The following is an 18637-nucleotide window of genomic DNA, read 5'->3' on the forward strand; positions in this document are numbered from 1 at the left end:
GACTGACATAGAGAACAGATGTGTGATTGCCAAGGAGGAGAGGGATGGGAGAAGGAAGGACTGGAAGTTTGGGGTGAGCAGATGCAAACTATTATATATAGGATGGATAAACAACAAGGTCCTATTGTACAGACCAGGGAAGTCTCTTCAATATCCTGTGGTAAACCATAATGGAAAAGAATATGAAAAAGAATATATATATATAACTGCATTGCTTTGCTGTACAGCAGGAATTGACACAACACTGTAAATCAACTATGCTGCTGCTGCTAAGTCACTTCAGTCATGTCCGACCCCACAGACGGCAGTCCACCAGGCTCCCCCGTCCCTGGGATTCCCCAGGCAAGAACAGTGCAGTGGGTTGCCATTTCCTTCTCCAACGCATGTAAGTGAAAAGTGAAAGTGAAGTCGCTCAGTCGTGTTCGACTCTTAGTGACCCCATGGACTGCAGCCCACCAGGCTCCTCCCTCCATGGGATTTTCCAGGCAAGAGTAGTGGAGTGGGGTGCCATTGCCTTCTCCTATACTTCAACAAAATAAACTTTTTAAAAATAAAATGACATTTGAGGCTCAGCCCTGTTTCTGTTGGACAGCATGACTTTGGGGAGTGGAGAATGTAGAGGAATGATTCATGTAAAACTCCACACAGTATAGAGTTAGACCTTTCCCAACAGGCACTCGAAGTTACTAAGTTGTTCTTAGCTCCTTTCCCATGAAAACAAAATACTGGGGAGGGAGGGATGAATTGGCAGAGCATAGAGGATTTTTAGGGCAGTGAAACTATTCTCTCATGGTGGCTTCATGTCAGTGCACATCTGTCTCAACTCATACAAGACCAAGAATGAGCCCTCTGGTCAACTACTGACATTGGGTGACAGTGACAGGTCCACGCAGGTCTACTGATTATAATGAATGTCCCGCTGGTGGGGGACTTTGATGATGGGGAGGCTGGGTACAGGTGGGGGGTAGGGGCATGTGGGGAAACCTCTGTTCCTTCTGCTCAGCTTTGCTGTGAACTTAAAACTGCTCTAAAAAAATAAAGTTTATTTTTAAAAAAATTGAACTTCCCTGGTAGCACAATGGGTAAGAATTCACATGCCAATGCAGAGGACATGGGTTCAATCCCTGATTTGGGGAGAACCCACATGCAACTAACTCCATGTGCCACAGCCACTGAAGTCCCCACACCTTCGCAAACAAGGAGTCACCACAAAGAGAAGCCTGCACGTGGCAACTAGAGACTGGCCCTCACTCTCTGCAACTAGATAAAGCCTGCTCGCAGCAAGGAGACCCCATGCAGCCAAAAAGAAATCAATACATTTATGGAAAAATATCTTCTTACTTTAGTGCAATCACAGAATCATAAAATCTTATTAGAAATAGTTTAGCCAATGGTTTCCATCAGAAGGTGATTCTGCCTCCTCCCAGGGGATGCTGGGCCATGACTGGAGCATCTGTGGTCCTCAGGACTAGGTGCTCCTGTCACTGAGTGGGTGGAGGCCTGAGAAGCCTCCCCTCACCCCACAGCACCCAGGACGGCCCCACAGTGGATGACTTGGTCTTGCAGTCCTCAGTGCCAAGGAGGAGAGATCTTGCCTTAATCAAAACCACCATGTCAATAACAACAACATCTCATATTTACAGAGAACTCCTCCCGCCTCCTTCTGGAGATGCTTCATTGGATCTGCACAACCTGGAAGGGGACTTCCCTGGTGGCTCAGATGGTAAAGGATCTGCCTGCAATGCAGGAGACCCGGGTTTGACCCTTGGGTCAGTAAGATCCCCTGGAGGAAGAAATGGCAACCCACTCTGGTATTCTTGCCTGAGAATTCCATGGACAGAGGAGCCTGGTGGGTTATAGTCCATGGGGTCACAAAGAGTCGGACAAGACCGAGCAACTAACACTTTTCGGACACGACTGAGCGACTAACACTTATACTTTCATTTCAACCAGGAAGGCAGCCAAGACAGGTGTCCTGCAGATGACAAATAACCAAGAGCTTCCCTGGGGCTGCAAGGTCACCTGTGACCTCCTCTACCCCCCTGTCCCAGTGAACTTGAAAAGTCCCACTTCCTCCCAGGGGCCCAGTTGGCCCCAAGTTCTCTATTTTCTGTGCAATGGTGCAAATGTTGTTCCGGTGTTGAGAAAGAGGGAATGGGGTGGGGCAGGGGAGGGGGGCATTTAGCAACTAGGACCAGAGGGCCCCCCCAAAAGCTTTCACCTTGCGAGGGTCACCCCTTTCTAGGTGGTATGGGGTACACTGTGTACCCCTCCCACCAAAGACATGCACACTTCCTAAGCCTGGTGGCTGGGGATAGGACCTGATCTGGAAATAGTGTCTCTGGGGGTGTCACTGGGCTAAAGCGAGGTCACACGGAGTAGGGTGGCCCTGACCCAACAGCTGGCATTCTCAGAAGAGGGACATGCAGACACACGTGAGACTTAATACAGATTCTCTCCTTAACCAGTTCTACTCAAGCTACCTTTAACTTTTCAATGGGGCCTCGACATTTGGGTCCCACGTTCATCTCTACACTGTACAATTTCAGCAAGAATCCTGCTAAGTTGGTGGACTGAGATTTCCCCCCGTTTCCACATCTGATCACCCCCATACTTCACTGGGCTCCTCAGACCCTCCCCCAGCCAATATCTGCACCCAGAATCTGAGAGATCTCTTATCCAGAATTATCCCAGTGCTTCCTCTTAGCAATCTCCCATCCCCTGACCCTCACCTGCTCCTTGGCTACTCACTGCCACTGGTCTACACTGTATTCAGAGTGGAGCCCGGTTCTAAAATGAGGTTTCTTTTCCCATTGCAATCATTTCTGGGTAAACTCTTGTTTTTACTATTGTAACTACTGTCCAGCTCTGGGTTTTCTCTGACAGACACACAGGGTGAAGGCCATGTGACAACAGGGGCAGAGACCAGAGTAATATGTCTATGAGCCATAGGGCACTAGGGGTTGCTGGCAACCACCATTTTTCAGAAGGGTTTCCCTTCTCAGAGGATAAGAGAATTGACTTTACCAGTTGGCTCAGTGGTAAAGACTCTGTCTGCAATGCAGGAGACAAAGGAGACACGGGTTCGATCCCATGGCTTGGGAAGATCCCATGGAGAAGGAAATGGCAACACACTCTAGTATTCTTGCCTGGAAAACCCCATGGACAGAGGAGCCTGGCAGGCTACAGTCCATAGGGTCTCAAAGAATCGAACACGACTGAGGGACAGAGCACACACATACACACACACACCACCTTCCAGAAGCTGGAAGAGGCAAGAAAGCCCCTGCTCTGGGGGGCCTAGGGGGAGCATGGCTCCGTCCACAAAGATTGCAGACTTCTGACCTCTAGGACTGGGAAAAGACAGATTTCTGTTGCTTCAGGCCACATGGTCTGTGGTGCTTTGTAACGGGGCCCCAGGAAAGTCACACAATTAGCCAAAGACAAGGTTGCTAGGGTTGGCGCATTATTTCTCAACCTCCCCCCACCCCACCCCCATCCCCCAGCAATGGCCTGTCTGTTCAGCCCAGGAGCTACGTGGACTTGGCCCAATTCACCTCCAGTCTTTGATTTCTCTTGACTTTTTAGTCCACCAAATTAAGGGGTTTCTTAAGAAGGCAGGGGCCGAGGTCATGGCCTTGACAAAAAAGGACAAAATGTGACCAGTGGTCAGCATCACCACGCTACTGGGCAGGTTGCAGATTCATTTGCATCCCAGATTCACCTGGTCCCTCACCCTGGCACCTCCTCAGGCGCAGAAAACACATGTACACACCCACCGACACCCACAGTTATGAAAAGCAGACTCTCAACTAATTGTCACGCAGCAAAGATGGGTCACTTTTTTGTATTTTATCATCTCTAAACAGTTAACTTTCAGAAATTCCAAAAAAGGAGCAATTTCTACAAATCAGTCTTTCTCCCTTGGCACTGCATCCGGCATGGAGGGGGCAGGGGCTGGGAAGGCTGCTCCACAGGCACGGTGCCCAGGAGGGGCCTCCCAGACAGGATGACCAGGCCTGGTGTCCAGAGTGCTGGGGAGGAGGGGGACTTGGCCCATGATGACTCCACCTCCCCCCCAACCTGTCTCGTAGCAAACTTCTCAGCACAGGCCTTCTCCCTGGCCTCTTCCCTTGATGTCCTGGGCACAGGTGTCACCCTCACGTCTCTGTGCCCTGAAAGACTGCTTCCTCTCATTACACGCCTGGGGAGCTAATGAAATACACAGCCTGGGGCCCCAGCCCTGCCACCCTCCAGGGACCCTGACTTAGAGAGCTGGGCCAGGGACAGGATGGCCCCAGGGGCCCGTCTCCACACTGCCCCCGGCGCACACACAAGCATTTCATTCACGTGGTGCTCCCGGCGCCTGGCACCCGGTCTGAAGCTTAAAATAGGCACACAACCAGCCTTTGTTGGGGAGAGGAAGGAAGGAAGGAAGGTTTCAGACAAAGAAGACAGCAAACTGCACCATCCAGGAAAGCTGAGGGCATGCGCTGGGTGGGCAGAGTGGGAGGTACCGTTCGTGGAGTCAAAGTGAAGGTCAGCCCGAAGGTGGGGTGAGGCCAACTCCCCACCGAGGGAGCAATTTGATTTTGTCGAGTGGGTGAAGATGGCAGGGAAAATGATAAACCAATCTCAGCTTTAGACAGAAGATTCTTGTTATGGTGGGAGTGAGGGTCAACCCACCAGAGCAGGAGAGACTAGAGGCTGATCTGCCAGCTGGGATGTTCTGAGCAAGAAACAGGGAAGCATTTAACTCAAGGAGGGAAGAAATGCAGACAAGAGAAAGAGAAACAGAACCAGAGGGCTCATGCCTGAACGACCCCCAACTATGGAGGTTCAGTTTGGAGGGCTGTCAAATGCTCAGGAAAGAAAAAAGCCATTGACACAGCAGACTGATTCTTCACTGCCAAAACGCAGGAGCAGCCCAGAGGTCCACCAACAAGTGAACAGATAAACACGTGTGTTCTTTCACACGGGAATGTCTCTCAACCATGAAAAGGAGAAGCCCTGACACTATCACGTGGACAGACCCTGAGAACCCGACACACAGTGAGAGAAGCAAACACAGAAGGACACCCAGGGTGTGATTCCACTGATGGGAAACGTCCAGAACAGGCCAATCCACAGACACAGAGAGTGGGTTCCTGGTGGTCAGGGGCTAGGGAGGTGACTGCTCATGGGGATGGAGGTCTTACTGGAGTACTGGAAGGTTCTAAGTCAGGTTTACGGAGATGGTTGCAAAACTCGATCAACTTACCAAAAAACTGAAGTGTGTGCTAAAGTGGCTGAGTTTTATGATGTGGCAATTGTACCTCCATTTAAGAAATAAGCAGTAAGACTTTATCCGTTTGCAAGGTTCTCCAGGAGAACTTGCTTCCCAGGTGGCACAGTGGTAAAGAATCCGCCTGCCAATGCAAGAAACGCAAGACAAAAAGGAAGAGAAAAGAAAAGAAAAACAAGAAACTCGGGAGACTCAGATTTGATCCCTGGGTTGGGGAAGATCCCCTGGAGAAGGAAGTGGCAACCCACTCCAGTATTCTTGCCTGGAAAATCCCATGGACAGAGGAACCTGGTGGGCTACCGTCCATGGGGTTGCAAAGAGTCAGACACGCATGCACCCAGCAGGAGAATTAGTACTTTTCCTAAAAGAGTCTCAGAGCTGCCCACCAGCCCCGCTGCCCACCAGCTAGCGGGACAAGATGTAACATCACAGGATGGAAGAGGAGAAGGCGGGACCTGAGCAGCTGGGACAAGTCACCCATCTTTTAGTGACCCATTCTGGTCTCTGAGGTCTCCTGGGTGTCATATGGAACGAATACTTTCTTTTAGACCCTGAAGAGAGAAAGAGAGACCATGCTCAAGGGCAGCACAAGAAAGAAGTGGTGAAAAGTGAGGTTCAGAGCTATTGAAGTGAGCATTGTACAGGTGACCCTTGACATCATCAAGGACAGAAGACTGAAGAAGACAAACCTTCCCAGAACAAAGACACAGCTCGGCCGATCATCCTTGGGCTGTGAAGACACAGCCACCTGTAGGGGAGCAATGGAAAGAGAAGTTCGTGTCCACATCCTGCAATCACATAACTATCCTGGGAACCATCCCCTCTAGAAAGCTTCAGAAAGTTCCAAAGTCATGGAGGCCAGGCCCAACCACGCTTTTCTAAGAAACTACAAAGGAGTTTCAAGAATTCAATTGCCCAGGACTTCCCTGGAGGTCCAGTGGTTAAGACTCTGAGCTTCCACTGCAGGGGGTATGGGTTCAACCCCTGGTTGGGGAACTAAGATCCTGCATGACCCATAGCACAGCCCCCCAACAAAGAATAACACACACACAAGTGCCTAGAAAATACTGTTTTAAAAATAATTATTTATTACCAGATGCAAATAAGAAAACTTGTAATAACACCTTGGAGGGAAGAAGGCGCTTTTTACACTACTACAGGGTATACCAAAAAAAAAAATGCCTCCATTCAGTAAGCAAAAAGCTTACTGCGTGAGGGTAATTCATATTCAGTTGTCTTTCCCTTCAAACTATAGGGCCCTGGGCTTTATGAAACATGGAGCAGAAAGCAATGGCACTGATTACAATCATTTTCAGTAAAAGACCAAGAACCATCTGAAGAACTCAAGCTTCTGAGGAAGACGCCTGTACTTGGTTACGATCAAGGAATACAATCACAAATGTTGGCTTCTTTCAGTGCCTGCAGCCGACCAGTTAATCCCATACTCAAAACCAGTAGAAGTGTTTGCAAGCCACATGAAAGACCCACCTAGAAAGAATTCAGCATTTCTAAATTTTTCTAAAAGTGGTGTGATTTTTTTTTTTTTCTCCTCTCAAAAGAACACAAGATGACATAAAAACCAACCCAAATCTGAATACTTCCCAAGGGTGAAAGGTGAGATGTAATATTTAAAGGAGAAAATAACTTAGTTTTGTTTCCAACAGGGGGTTTCCACCAGGGGTGATTCTGCCCCCTGGGGACAGGGGGCAATATCTAGGGATATCTGTCATTGTCACACTGGTGGAGAGGTGCTCCTAGCATTGAATGGATGGGGCCAAAGATGCTGCTCCTCACTCCACAGGGCCCAGGATGGCCCCCCACAAAGGATGACCTGGAATTAAGGCCAGCAGTGCACTGTTTACGAGCACTGCCAAGCAGAAAGACCCTGGCCCATCACTGGAAGTCAACTTATAAATCTCATATATTTATTTTTATTTGTTTATTTTTTGGCCACACTGTACAGCATATGGGATTTTAATTCCTCAACCAGGGGTTGAACTCACGCCCCCTGCATTGGAAGGCAGAGTGGGAAGTCCCATGTCAAGCTCAAGCATTTAAAGAGCATATAATTGTGGCCCAGTGGCCCCCTTCAGGGCACACACCCGAATGGTTCCTGTGGGGTACACTTCATCAGAACGACCCAAGATCCTTTCTCTTAGGTAGATGTGCTTGTTCCTTGATAAAGCTTCAGAATCCAGGCAGATCCAGGTAGACTTGTCCGTTGTCATTGTTGTTTTTCCCTCATTTTTAATAATGTGAAGAAAAAAATTTTTTGCAGATTCTTTTTTTAAAACTCCAGAAAGGATTCTTACATGCACCCCAAGATTGAGGGACTGAAATCAAGCTCCAAGTGATTTCTTCCCTCTCCTCCCTGACAACCCAGTAATTCTACCCACCCACCTTCCTCCCCCCCCAATAAACCTTAATTTAGAACATTATCATCAACACGCACATATCCTCGCCATGTGCCAGGAGTGTGCGAGGTACACACATCTCCTCGTTTCACCCTCGCAGTGATCCTGTGAGGTACCTGCTCCAGTTTTATTACTCCCATTTTACAGAGGAGTAAACTGAACCCCCAGAGGGGATACAGCCAAGAGCAGTCAGAGGGGACAGGAGAAGGCAGGCGCACCTATCAGAACCCCTCCACTCTCAGCCTTTGCAAGACCACAGCTTGCACCTGAGCAAATTTGAGAACTTGGCATTTGCCTCGCTGACATCCAGCAATGGTGAAGGCTCTTTGCTGCTCATCACGCTTGTCTTCTCCCACCCATATTCCAGCCCCGAGCAACCCCCGCTTCACTGGGAAACTCAAGTGCCACCCACTTCCCTCAATATCATTGTCCCCAAAACTTCTACTTTGATTCCTGACTCCTGACTCCCCAAATTCCTGAAAAATTCAGCCACCAACACAAACCTTTCCACTTCCCCTCTGTGCCCTGCACGCCAGAAACAGACCTCAGTGTGTCCAGCATCCATTGTCTGCAACTCACTGAGTTACTAAGGGGTCTCTGCCTACACCAGATGACTAGCCAAAGTGGGGGGCGATTCCCTTCCACTATCCTCATTACTGACTTCAAACCTAGACCCCCCCCCCATTTACTCCAGAATAGTCAACCTTCTGCAAAACACCTGGCCCGGGGCGGGGGATGGCGGGGGGGTGTCTCCCAGCCTCCAGCCCACCTCCCTCCACTCTCCTCTCTCTCTCATCTCTCATAGACACTCCGTTTCTCCCGACAGCCATCAGATGCCTTTAGAAAGAACCCTGACCCCCTCCCACTTCTCTCAGTTCCCCCGAATCTGCTCTTTGACCTTGTGCCAGCTCACCCAGACCCCAAGTTCCTCCACCATCACCAACTCCATCGCAGTCCACTCCCCTGCTACCCTGGAGCCCCAGCTCCAGCCCAATCCCCAACTCCAATGACAGCCCCCAACTCCAGCCCAGATCCCCAGCCTCCTTTCAGTGGACCCCGACCCCCAACTCCAATCCAAATTCCCAGCCTCAGCCTCTTCCTCCTCAACGGACTCCATCCCTCAACTCCATCAGCAGCCCCCTCCCCAGCTAACCTTCAATCCCCAGCTCAAGAACCCCAACTCTAACCCAACCCAGGGCCCAGCCCATCTTCGGGAATCCCGGCCTCCAACTCCAGCTCGGATTCCCAGACCCTCCTCACAGACCGACTCTCAACTACAGCCAGGATTCCCAGACCCTCCTCACAGACCCCAACCTCAACTCCAGCCCGGATCCCCAGCGCCTCCTCACAGACCCCAACCCCCAACTCCAAACAGGATCCCCAGTGCCTCCTCACAGACCCGGACCGCCAACTCCAGCCCGGGTCCCCGGTGTCTCCTCACAGACCCCGAATCTCAACTTCAGCCCAAATCCCCAGTGCCTCCTCATAGACCCCGATCCCCAACTCCAGCCCATATGCCTAGTCCTTCCTCGCAGACCCCGACCCCCAACTCCAGCCCCGATTCCCGGTGTCTCCTCACAGACCCCGACCTTCAGCTCCCGCCCAGAATCCCGGGCGCCTCCTCACAGACCCCGACCCCCAACTCCGTCCCTAGCCAAATCGGAGCCGTTCCAGGATTCCCCCACCCGCAGCCGCCCAGGCCTCCCCACGGCCCCGGCCGCGCCCTGTCCCCAGGGCTTGAGGCGAGGGCAGCAGACCCAGGCCGGAATAGCGGCGGCAAGCGCCCTTACCTGCGCTAGGGCCACCGCGGCCGCCTCAGCCCCGCCGCGCAGCCGAACCCACAGCCGGCGGGCGAGCACTCGCTCCCCTCTGCGGGGGCTGGGCCAGCGGGCGGGGGGCGGGCACCGGAGGCTGATGCGGCCAATCGCGAGCCCCGGCGACGGGAGCTAGGGCTGGGGGCGGGGCGCAGAGCAGGCAGCGAGGTAGGGTGCACCCGGGGGAGGGGGCGGGGTGTGGGGTGCGGGCGGGGCCGGGAGGCGGAGCGCTGAGTGGCACCGCGGCTGGCCACCCGCAAGGGAAGAATGCGCCGAGGGCGGGGCTATGCTAATATGCAAATAGGTACATTGTGGCGGACCGCTCCGCTAGGGTCGAGCTGAATTTCAGAGGTGACTTGGTGACTGACGTCGAGGAGGCGCGAGGCGATTTGCCAGTTCAAATCCCGGGTAAGATCGAGGGTTCAAATCCGTATCCTAGCTCACTTGGGGGTAAGAACGTCCCCTCCCGATCTGTCGCTTGACCTCCGGACAATGATAATAACTGCTCCCTTTCCTTGAATGGTCTGCATAAGGCTAGGAGGAGAAACGATATTATCCCCGTTTTACGGAGGTGGAAACTGAGTCTCAGAGAGGTCAAACTCAAGGTTATTCGCCCAACCCTGTCCAGGGTTTCATAATATCCTGAGTCTTGATTGTAAAATGCAGATTTACCGGCCCTCACCCAGATGGAATGAACCAGAATCCTGAAGCTAACTGGACCCCTGGAGTGTGCATTGTTGACATGCTCCCCTGGTGATGTTGGGAAGCATTTGGTGTGTCTCTAAAAGTATACAGCAGTCATAGAGAGAGAGTTTCTCATACAGGAGGATGAAGCCATTGTACTATGGGACATCAGGAACTTTGTGCAACACTGTTACTCTATGATCTGAACTGCTGGCCTACCAGCTGGGCCCCCCAGGGCTGCTGTCATCCCCGCAGGAAATCTCCCTGCTCACTTCCCGCAGTGCACAGACAGAACCAGAGATCTGAGGACTGCATCTCCCTCCCCAGCTCCATCCCTCAGGAGGAATTACTGTCTGAACAAGGGTGGCAAACTGGTGGCCCCGAAACAAGATGTGGCACCCAAATCCTATAAAAATTCTAAATTTGATGCCAAAATTGAAAAACTAGGATGTTCCATGAAAAGAGATTCAGATTTCCAGGAGCTCTTGAAAACTTAGGTCTGGCAATTCCTTGAACTGTCAGGTGAAGGGACTGATTGCCAGTGACCCCAAAGACAGATTCAGGCAGGGCTGGGGCAAGGGAAATGAGACACTTTTCTCAAATCTAGAACCTAAAGGGGTGTCCCCAAACATTCACCATCAAGAAAAATGCTATATAAATGTCTTTTTAATTTTGGCCACAGAGCGTGCAGCTTGTGGGATCTTAGTTCCCCTATCAGGGATCAAACATGCGCCCCTTGCATTGGAAGCTCAGCATCTTAACCACTGGACTGGCAGGGAATTCCCCATAAATGTCATATTTTAAAAATCAAAAATAAATGCAGAAATAATCCATGGTGAACAAAATAATTACAGTTTTAAAGAAAGACAAGATTTGATTCTGTGTTTGTGCACACCAGCTCCCTTGCTACCCTCTAGCCCCAGCCCTGTCAGATCCTATCTTTATTTCAAATCGTGATGTTTTGCTCATCATGGATTCCCTTGCATTAAATATTGCATTAAGATATATATCTAGATGACTTGAGTATTTTTTTTTCCCTCACCCGTGGAGAGAGCCTCATTCTCCTCACCCTGGGGCACCGTGGGGACATTTCAGTGCTTCTCCCTCTAGCCCCAGCCCCACTTATCAATTGGCAAACTTGGCGACTTGCCTGGTAGTTCAGTGGCTAAGACTCCGAGCTGCCAGTGCCAGGGGCCTGGGTTTGAGCTAGACCCCACATGCCTCAACTAAAGTTCCCACGTGCCACAACTAAGACCCAGTGCAGTCAAATAAATAAATTAAGCTAAAAAAAATTTGCAAACTCTGTCCTGAGCCATTTAGCAGATGGGAAAGCTGAGGCCCTGCAGGTTTCCCCCCCACATAATATGGGGATCATCATACCTGCCAGAGCCCTTCCACTGACTGCAGTAAGTACTGGGTCCAGCAGGGCCTGTGAGATCTCTGGTGGGGACAACAGAGGAGAAGCAGTGAAATGTCCCCACGGTGCCCCAGAGTCCTCGTTCACAACAGTCCAAGCTCTTCCCACAGCCCCCTCCCTCAGCGCCGCCCCACACCTCCCCATCTTTCCGGTCCTTCATCCTTTCCAGGTGGCGAGCTAACTTCCCCGACCCCAAAGAAGGCGCACTGGTGGGGAATGTGGAATCCACGACTTTATTGCAGGAAGACTATTTCTAAAGTGAATGCTACACAGACCCCACAACAGGGGGCAGGGGGACACCCACATGCGAGGGGGCAAAGGGGCAGGGGCGGAGTCACAGCAAGCATGGCCTGGCACGGTCCCCAGAACCCCTCTGTCCCCCAGGGTCGGGGCAGGGCCTGGGGCAGGAGAGGCCTGGAGGCGGGCAGGGCCCCAGGGAGATTGTGCTATCAGGGTGTGTCCCTGAGAAAGGGCCGCAGACCCCCGCCCAGCCCCACTTTCTCTGGCACCTTCAAGTGGGAGGGGTCAACACCAGTTGCTGTGGGCCCTGGACCCACCACAGGCCAGGGTGGCTCAGCTATACCCAGACAGGATGTTACCTGTTCTTCCATGGGCCTGTCCACATGCCGGGCAGTGACACACACGTGCATATGCACACACACAGTATACCCAGTAAATATCTGCGGAATGAACAGCCACACAGATGCAAGGGGAAAAACACACTGCTACCAAGATGGACACAGACAGTCCCTCTCACCCACATACAGTCCACGTGGTCACATGACAACAGCCACAAGGCCTCTCTCTCATATGTGTGCATGCACATACACACAGACACACACATACACACAGCTTCCTCACACTTCATGAGACCAGTGCTACTAAATGGCTCCAGGGAGAGGCCCAGGAGGCAGGCAGCTGAGACCCTCCATCCCAAGACCACAGGCAACTGAATGCTGCCCACGAGCACATGAGCTGGGATGTGGGTCCATCCCTGGTCATCCCTTCAGATGAGGCCACAAATGAATGCTGTTGCAAGTTGCTGAGTTTGTGGTCATGTGTTCCCTAGCAACAGCTGATGGATACAGATGTGAGGCTGAAAGACACCTTACTACAGAATGAAACAGGTGTGGCATTCCTCAGTCAGGACAAAAAGGTTTACCAATACTTTCTATTATTAACAAATCACATCACCCACACCCAAAAATGCAGCCACGTACAGCCACACTCCTGCAGGTGCCAAGGTCACCCATCACAAGTGTCCAGTCCTGTTGGCAACCACGTGACCCACATCTCCATACTCTCTACACTGTGATCACACTGCATACTGTCACACACACAGGAGCCCCCCATACATGCTTAGACATAAGCCATCTGCCCAGCACACCGAGGTGCCTAGTTCATCATCCCATGGGATTCCCCCCCGCCACCCTAGGCCTACAGGTCACCTTCACACTGGCCGACACAGCTTCACTGGGTCCCATGAGTGTGGTGTCATCTAGACACTTAAAAAAACATAATTTCAGGGTGGCGGGCACACCCTGACTCCAGGACACACACCTTCCTGGGCAGCCTCCATGGCCTAGTAGGTGGAAGGCAACAGGTTGGGCAGAGCTCTGCCTCCAGCCCCACGGACCTTGCTAGTGCTGGGTCCGGATGCCTGCCTCTGACAGGGTCTGGCTCCCCCTCCCCTCGTTCTCTGTCCATGGGCTGTGTCCAGGAAGGCCCTCCATATTCATCCCAGACAGTCTCCTGGAGTTGTGCTGTGGCCATTGGCCGGTTCTGGGCCTCCTCTACCTGCACCCCAGGCCCAGGCCGGGTGTGGAGTGGGATTCCGGGCTGGTGGAGCACTGCTGAGGGCCCTGTTTGGTTATTGCCTGGCAGCCTGAGACCCAGCCCGCAAAGCCCCCCACCAAGCTGTGGGGATGGGGGCGAGAGGAGTGGTCTAGGACCTGGGTTGGGGGAGCCCAGGTCAGAGGTCATGAGGGATGGAAAGGGGAGGGGAGTGTATGTTAAACACCAAATAGGAGAAAACAAAATCTGAGGTCCATGTGCATTTCAACTCCCTCCTCCCCAGCAAGGTCACAGTGATCTAATGGGGGGACCCAAGGGGAAGGGGCAGGAGTGGCAGACACGGAGATGGGGAAAAAAACCGGTGTCCTCAGTCCAGATAGGGACAAACAGCTTCCCCCCCACCGCCTGTTTTCCCACGTGCAGATCATGGGGGCCACCTCCAGCACTCGCCTTCCAGGGATACAGACAGGATGGGGTGTTGGAGCAAAGAGGGAGGGGACAACAGAGTGATGCAACAGAGCTGGGTTGCCACAAGCCCAGATCTGCCACAGGCTCGGCAAGGCCTCAGTTTCCCCTCCGTAAATGGTGGATGAAGGGAGAGAAGTGGAAGAGGTGGGAGGGAGGCCGGGAGAGGAGGAGAAAGGGAGCAGGAAGAGGACACAGGACTTGGGGAGAGACCCGTGCCCGGGACAAAGGGGTGCCGGTGGTGGCGGGCTCTCTGGGCTCACATGAGAATGCATTTGCCCTTGATGCGGTCTGTCCTCTTCTGTTTGCTGGAGCGCTTGCCGTCGATGTTCAGGCTCATGTTCCGGCGCGTCTCCAGCGTGAGCAGCTCCTGGAAGAGCTCCTTGACGTTGTAGTTCATCTTGGCCGAAGTCTCCATGAAGGCGCACTTCCACTCCTGGGCCACAGCCTGGGCCTCGCGGGTGTCTACCTCCCGCTGGGTCTCGTCGCACTTGTTGCCCACCAGCATGACGGGGATGTCCTCCACACTGCCCTTGATCTGCACGATGAGCTTGTAGATGGGGCCCAACTCCTCCAGCGACTGCTTGCTGGTGACCGAGAAGACCAAGATGAAGGCATGGCCCTTGGAGATGGACAGCCGCTGCATGGCTGGGAACTGGTGACTGCCCGTGGTATCAGTGATCTGCAGCGTGCACACACTCTTGTCGCAGCTGATGACCTGCCGGTAGGTGTCCTCGATGGTGGGGATGTAAGTGTCCCGGAACGTGCCTTTGACGAAGCGCAGCACCAGCGAGCTCTTGCCCACGCCGCCCGCCCCGAACACCACCACTCGGTAGTCGTTGCTCTGTTCAGGCATCTTCCACACGGGGCTGTGGGGCGGGGCCGGGAGAGCTCACAGCTGCGGCTGCTAGAACCCCAGACCGACCCTGCACAGAGAGGAGTGTCAGATGCAAAAGGCCCACCCAGGTTGGGAGGGAGCGAGAGGGGTGAGCTTCTCGGAGGAGGCAGCATTTCTCCTGCCTCCCCATTGATCTGGTTGACTTTGCCATTCAGAGCCGCATCCTCTGCCTGTCTGCTTTCCCTCAGTGAAATCTGGGGCTTGAGCTCTTTCAGGGTGTGGAAAGACTTGACTGGAAGGAGCGTGGAGATGCCGGCATGGGGTGCACACCCGCAGCTTCCTCCACCTGTGCGCTCCCCCAGCCCCCCAAGAGGCACTGGCTTTTCCCTGGGTCTGTGACTGGGGCAAGCTGCCTTGCCTCCCTGAGTGTTTTCTCCTCTGCAAAACAGGTGAAGTGGTGCCTGTCTCCAGCCATCACAGGCTCTTTGCTGTCCCTCAAGCCCACGGGAGCTGCATGGTGGGGTATCTTTAAAATGCAGATGGCAGGGCCTCAGCCCTGGAAGCAGTGAATCCTTTGGTCCAGGGCCACAGTCCTGGGAACTTGCATTTTAAAGCTGCTCTCCTTCCCATATCCCCTAAGTGTGATCCTGGTGCCAGAGGTCCAAAATTTTGCAAATCATAAAGCCGGTTTTCCAGGTTATAGATGAGAAAACTAAACTTAGTCTAGAGAAAGCCCCACTTCCTAAACTCCAAACCCAGACTACAGTCTGGCCTGCCACCCAGCTCTGATGTGTCCATAGGAACAGAACTCTCCGCAAGGGAGTCCTCTTATCCTCTGTCCCCTCCTCAGTGCTCAGAGAGGTCCAGTGACCTCGGGAGGTCACACAGCACAGCAGTTCCTAAAATGATGACCGTGGAGGAAGAACTGTGGCCTAGGGGCGAGAAGGCAGGAATCTTGTCGCCAGCATCTGCATCCTTATCTATAGAAACAGCAGAGACCCCTTCCCTGCCTCCTCTCGGCCATCTCTGAGGGTCCCTCAGCATGGAGGGGTGTGTCTACGATAAGACAGAGAAGACATGGCAAGATTGCCCCCCTGGCCATGCTACTGCCCTCAGGTACAGGGAGGGGGGGCAGGTAGGATGCAAGACCCAATGACGTGAACCTGGCAATGAAAACCACAGTAAGTAAATTGATGTCCCCGAGCCTCAGTGTTCCCATCTGTGAAATGTGAGCAGTTGCAGCACCCATTCCATGGAGGTGCTGGGACAAAGAGTGTCAGACGCTGGAGAAAGCTCTTGGCCGGGTGCCTGGCACACAAGAGGCCTCAGTAAAGATGGACAGACATGATTCTCCATCTCAAGGACCCAGGGTGTAAAGCACCTGACTGGTGGCCGGTAGGGAAGGCATGTTCTCAGTGATCAAAAGTAACAGGTTTGTCAGAAAAAGACAGACAGTGAAGCTAACGGCTGACACAGACCCCACAAATGATGTGCCAGGCAAACTTGTAGGAGCTTTAGTGGTTCTAACTCATGGGGGACTGTTAGGCATCTCGGTGATATGCATAGCACTGGGGGGGCAGTGGCTGGTGGGGCTGGCAGCCTGCTCTGCAGTTACTGCCCTCTCCTGGGTGAGCACCCCGAGAAGTAGGCTCAGCACTTGGCAGCCGGGCACCGCCCAGACTGGCCAAGGGATCTGGGGTGGCTGGTAAACCACTGGCTCGGCTGCCCCAACCCAGCCCTTGCCTTGCACTGAGTGCAGACCCCCCAGCAGGTTTCCGGGCATGTCCACAAGGGTGTCCTCCAGGAGGGGTCCATGGGGGCCTGGGATCCCTGACTGGGAGCCCCGTTCCATAACCCCCAAACCCACGCCAGGAGCCTCCCTGGGTGCCATTTGAATCCCACCCTCACCTCCCCTGGGCTGGGGTCGGGGGAGGAGGGGGCCGTGGTCACCGAGGCTCCAGAGGGGGTGGTACAGGCTCAAGGTCACAGCAGAGGCATGGCCGAGCAGAGCAGGGTTTAAACTGGCCCTAGTTGGCTGCAAGACCTGGGGTCCTTACCCTGTGTAAGGCAGCCCACCTTGAGACTCCCAGGCCAGACGAATCTGCCCGGTCCTGGGCTCCTGAGTCCAGCGAGGAAGGCTGGAGCGACCTTAGGTGCAAGAAAGCAGGCCCAGATCAGGGGAGGGCCTGGGGGCAGAGGCTGGCTGCCCCAGGGGGGTCTGACTTATGGACTAGCTGACCAATGAGGGGTTTGATGACAGAGGGCCTGTTCTACAGGGGCCTGTCCAGGGAGGCCAGCCCAGGGGCTCCCCTTGGCCCAAGGAGGATCTAAGTGGTGGGGGAGGGGGTGTCCACCGGAGGAGGGGCTCCTGGATGAGGGGCTTGGCTTGGAGAGGGAGCGGAAGGGCTGAATGGGTGTGTGGTCCGAACAGATCAGCTCGTGGCCCACCTGACTCCTCCTGGAGAGGCCCTGACGGCGGGACCGAGGAGGGGCTGCGGTGGGCCGGAGGGGCTGGCTTGGTCGAAGGGCTCCCGGTCAGTACCGTGGGGGAGGGGTGATGCCAAAAGGGAGCTGTCCAAGGTGGGCGCGCGGAGGGCGGTCCAGCTAGGGCCCGGCCGGACTGGGGAGGGGGTTCCGGTGGAGGGCTCGGCGGGGAGGAGGGCCCAGCCCCGCGGCCGCGGAGGGTGGGGCTCAGACAAAGGAGGGGCGCGCGGGGAGAGGACCTGCGGGCCTCGCGGGGTGATGCAGCGGGCCCCTGCGCCCCCCGCCTCCGGCCCTGGCCACCTACCTGGGCGCTCGTCCCTGCGGCGCCGCCGCGGCTGCTGCTGACCGGCTCCGTGTCCGCTTGGGCGCCGCCGCCCCCCGCACGCCCGCCGCCGCCCGCCCGAGCTGTCTTCGCTGCCGCGCCCGCGCCCGCGCCCGTCCCCGCCCGTCCCCGCCCGCCGCCGGGTGCCGCGCTCCGCCCCTCCCTCGGGACCCGCGCCCCCAGCCAAGGTCACCGCCGCCCCGCGCCCGGCCGCGTGCCCACAGTTCCTCCCGGGCCCCGCTCAGACCCCCGCCCCTACATCGGCGCCTGGCAAACACAGAGTGCTGCCAGGGACGCAATGGGGGTGGGGTCGGCTTCTCTGGGATGCAGCTGGAGCACCCCAGGGTCACCCTGCAGCCAGCGGCTGGGCAAGATGAGGGGCACCCAGGAGCAAGGAGAAGGGGCCAGCTGGCAGATAAGGGTACTGAGGGACAGAATAGCAACCCCTTGGGCTGGTCCAAGGGGATGGGAGGTGTCCAGCTTCAGGGCAAGGGAAGGAATGTGCATTGATGGAATGAATAAATAATCAATCAATAAACAGATGTGTGAGAAGGCAGAGGTGGCCCAAGAAGGCCTGAGACAATGCCGGTGTTCAGGAGACTAGTCCTCATGGGAGGCTTTTTCCTGGGAGGGGTGGGACTTGGTCTGGGTTGATGGCTATAAGGGCAGGTCACTGAGACAGAGATGGCAACTGAGTCTTTGAGGTGGGGGGATGCTTCTAAAGGTAGAGGGGTGAACAAAGGGAGCCAAGGAGGCTGGATTTGCAGTTTTCTGGTAGGAAAATGTTCTCTGTCTCAAAGCAGAGCTGTCTCTGAGAGTAGACGTTTGCCTTTGGGAAGCATCTCTGTGTCTGATGTCCATGTGTCCACGTTTAAGCCAGCAGGATGCCATCACCCCTCCCTCCTGCAGACTCAGGGGGCAGACTCTCAGAGCAGGCCAGGCTTTGGGGCACAGGCAGGGGTGGCTTTGAGCCCACCCCAGGGCCCACGCCTCTTAGAAGCAGGTACCCCCGGTTTGGATGAGGAGGCTGACACTAGGGTCCCACAAGGAGGTGCTTTCTGGGGTCAGAGTGGTCACAGGGTGAAAGAGGCTCTTCATGAGGTGGTGAACTCCCCATCATG

At 54.4% G+C, this 18637-nt stretch overlaps 2 protein-coding genes across 4 annotated transcripts in view; both read right to left on the bottom strand.

The window, feature by feature from the left end:
- The window catches only part of GNG7 (G protein subunit gamma 7), a 140196-nt gene extending 130630 nt beyond the window's left edge, over nt 1-9566 (bottom strand). For both annotated transcript variants that reach the window (XM_018050780.1, XM_018050779.1), the window contains exon 1: nt 9489-9566. The gene's annotated coding sequence lies outside the window, so the exon portion shown is untranslated. The remainder of the gene's footprint in view (nt 1-9488) is intronic.
- On the bottom strand, nt 11827-17602 carry DIRAS1 (DIRAS family GTPase 1). 2 transcript variants are annotated; one of them, XM_018050781.1, is made up of 2 exons: nt 17499-17602; nt 11827-14798 (listed from the first exon to the last, which is right to left on the bottom strand). In XM_018050781.1, the coding sequence occupies exon 2, from the start codon at nt 14726-14728 to the stop codon at nt 14132-14134; it is 597 nt and encodes a 198-aa protein (XP_017906270.1). In that variant the 5' UTR covers nt 14729-14798; nt 17499-17602; the 3' UTR covers nt 11827-14131. The 2 variants fall into 2 exon arrangements, with proteins under 2 accessions (XP_017906270.1, XP_013820771.1); XM_013965317.2 differs by lacking the exon at nt 17499-17602 and adding an exon at nt 16768-16850.

The sequence above is a fragment of the Capra hircus genome, chromosome 7 (genome assembly GCF_001704415.2).
Source record: "Capra hircus breed San Clemente chromosome 7, ASM170441v1, whole genome shotgun sequence".
In the NCBI taxonomy this organism is placed as follows: Eukaryota; Metazoa; Chordata; class Mammalia; order Artiodactyla; family Bovidae; genus Capra; species Capra hircus.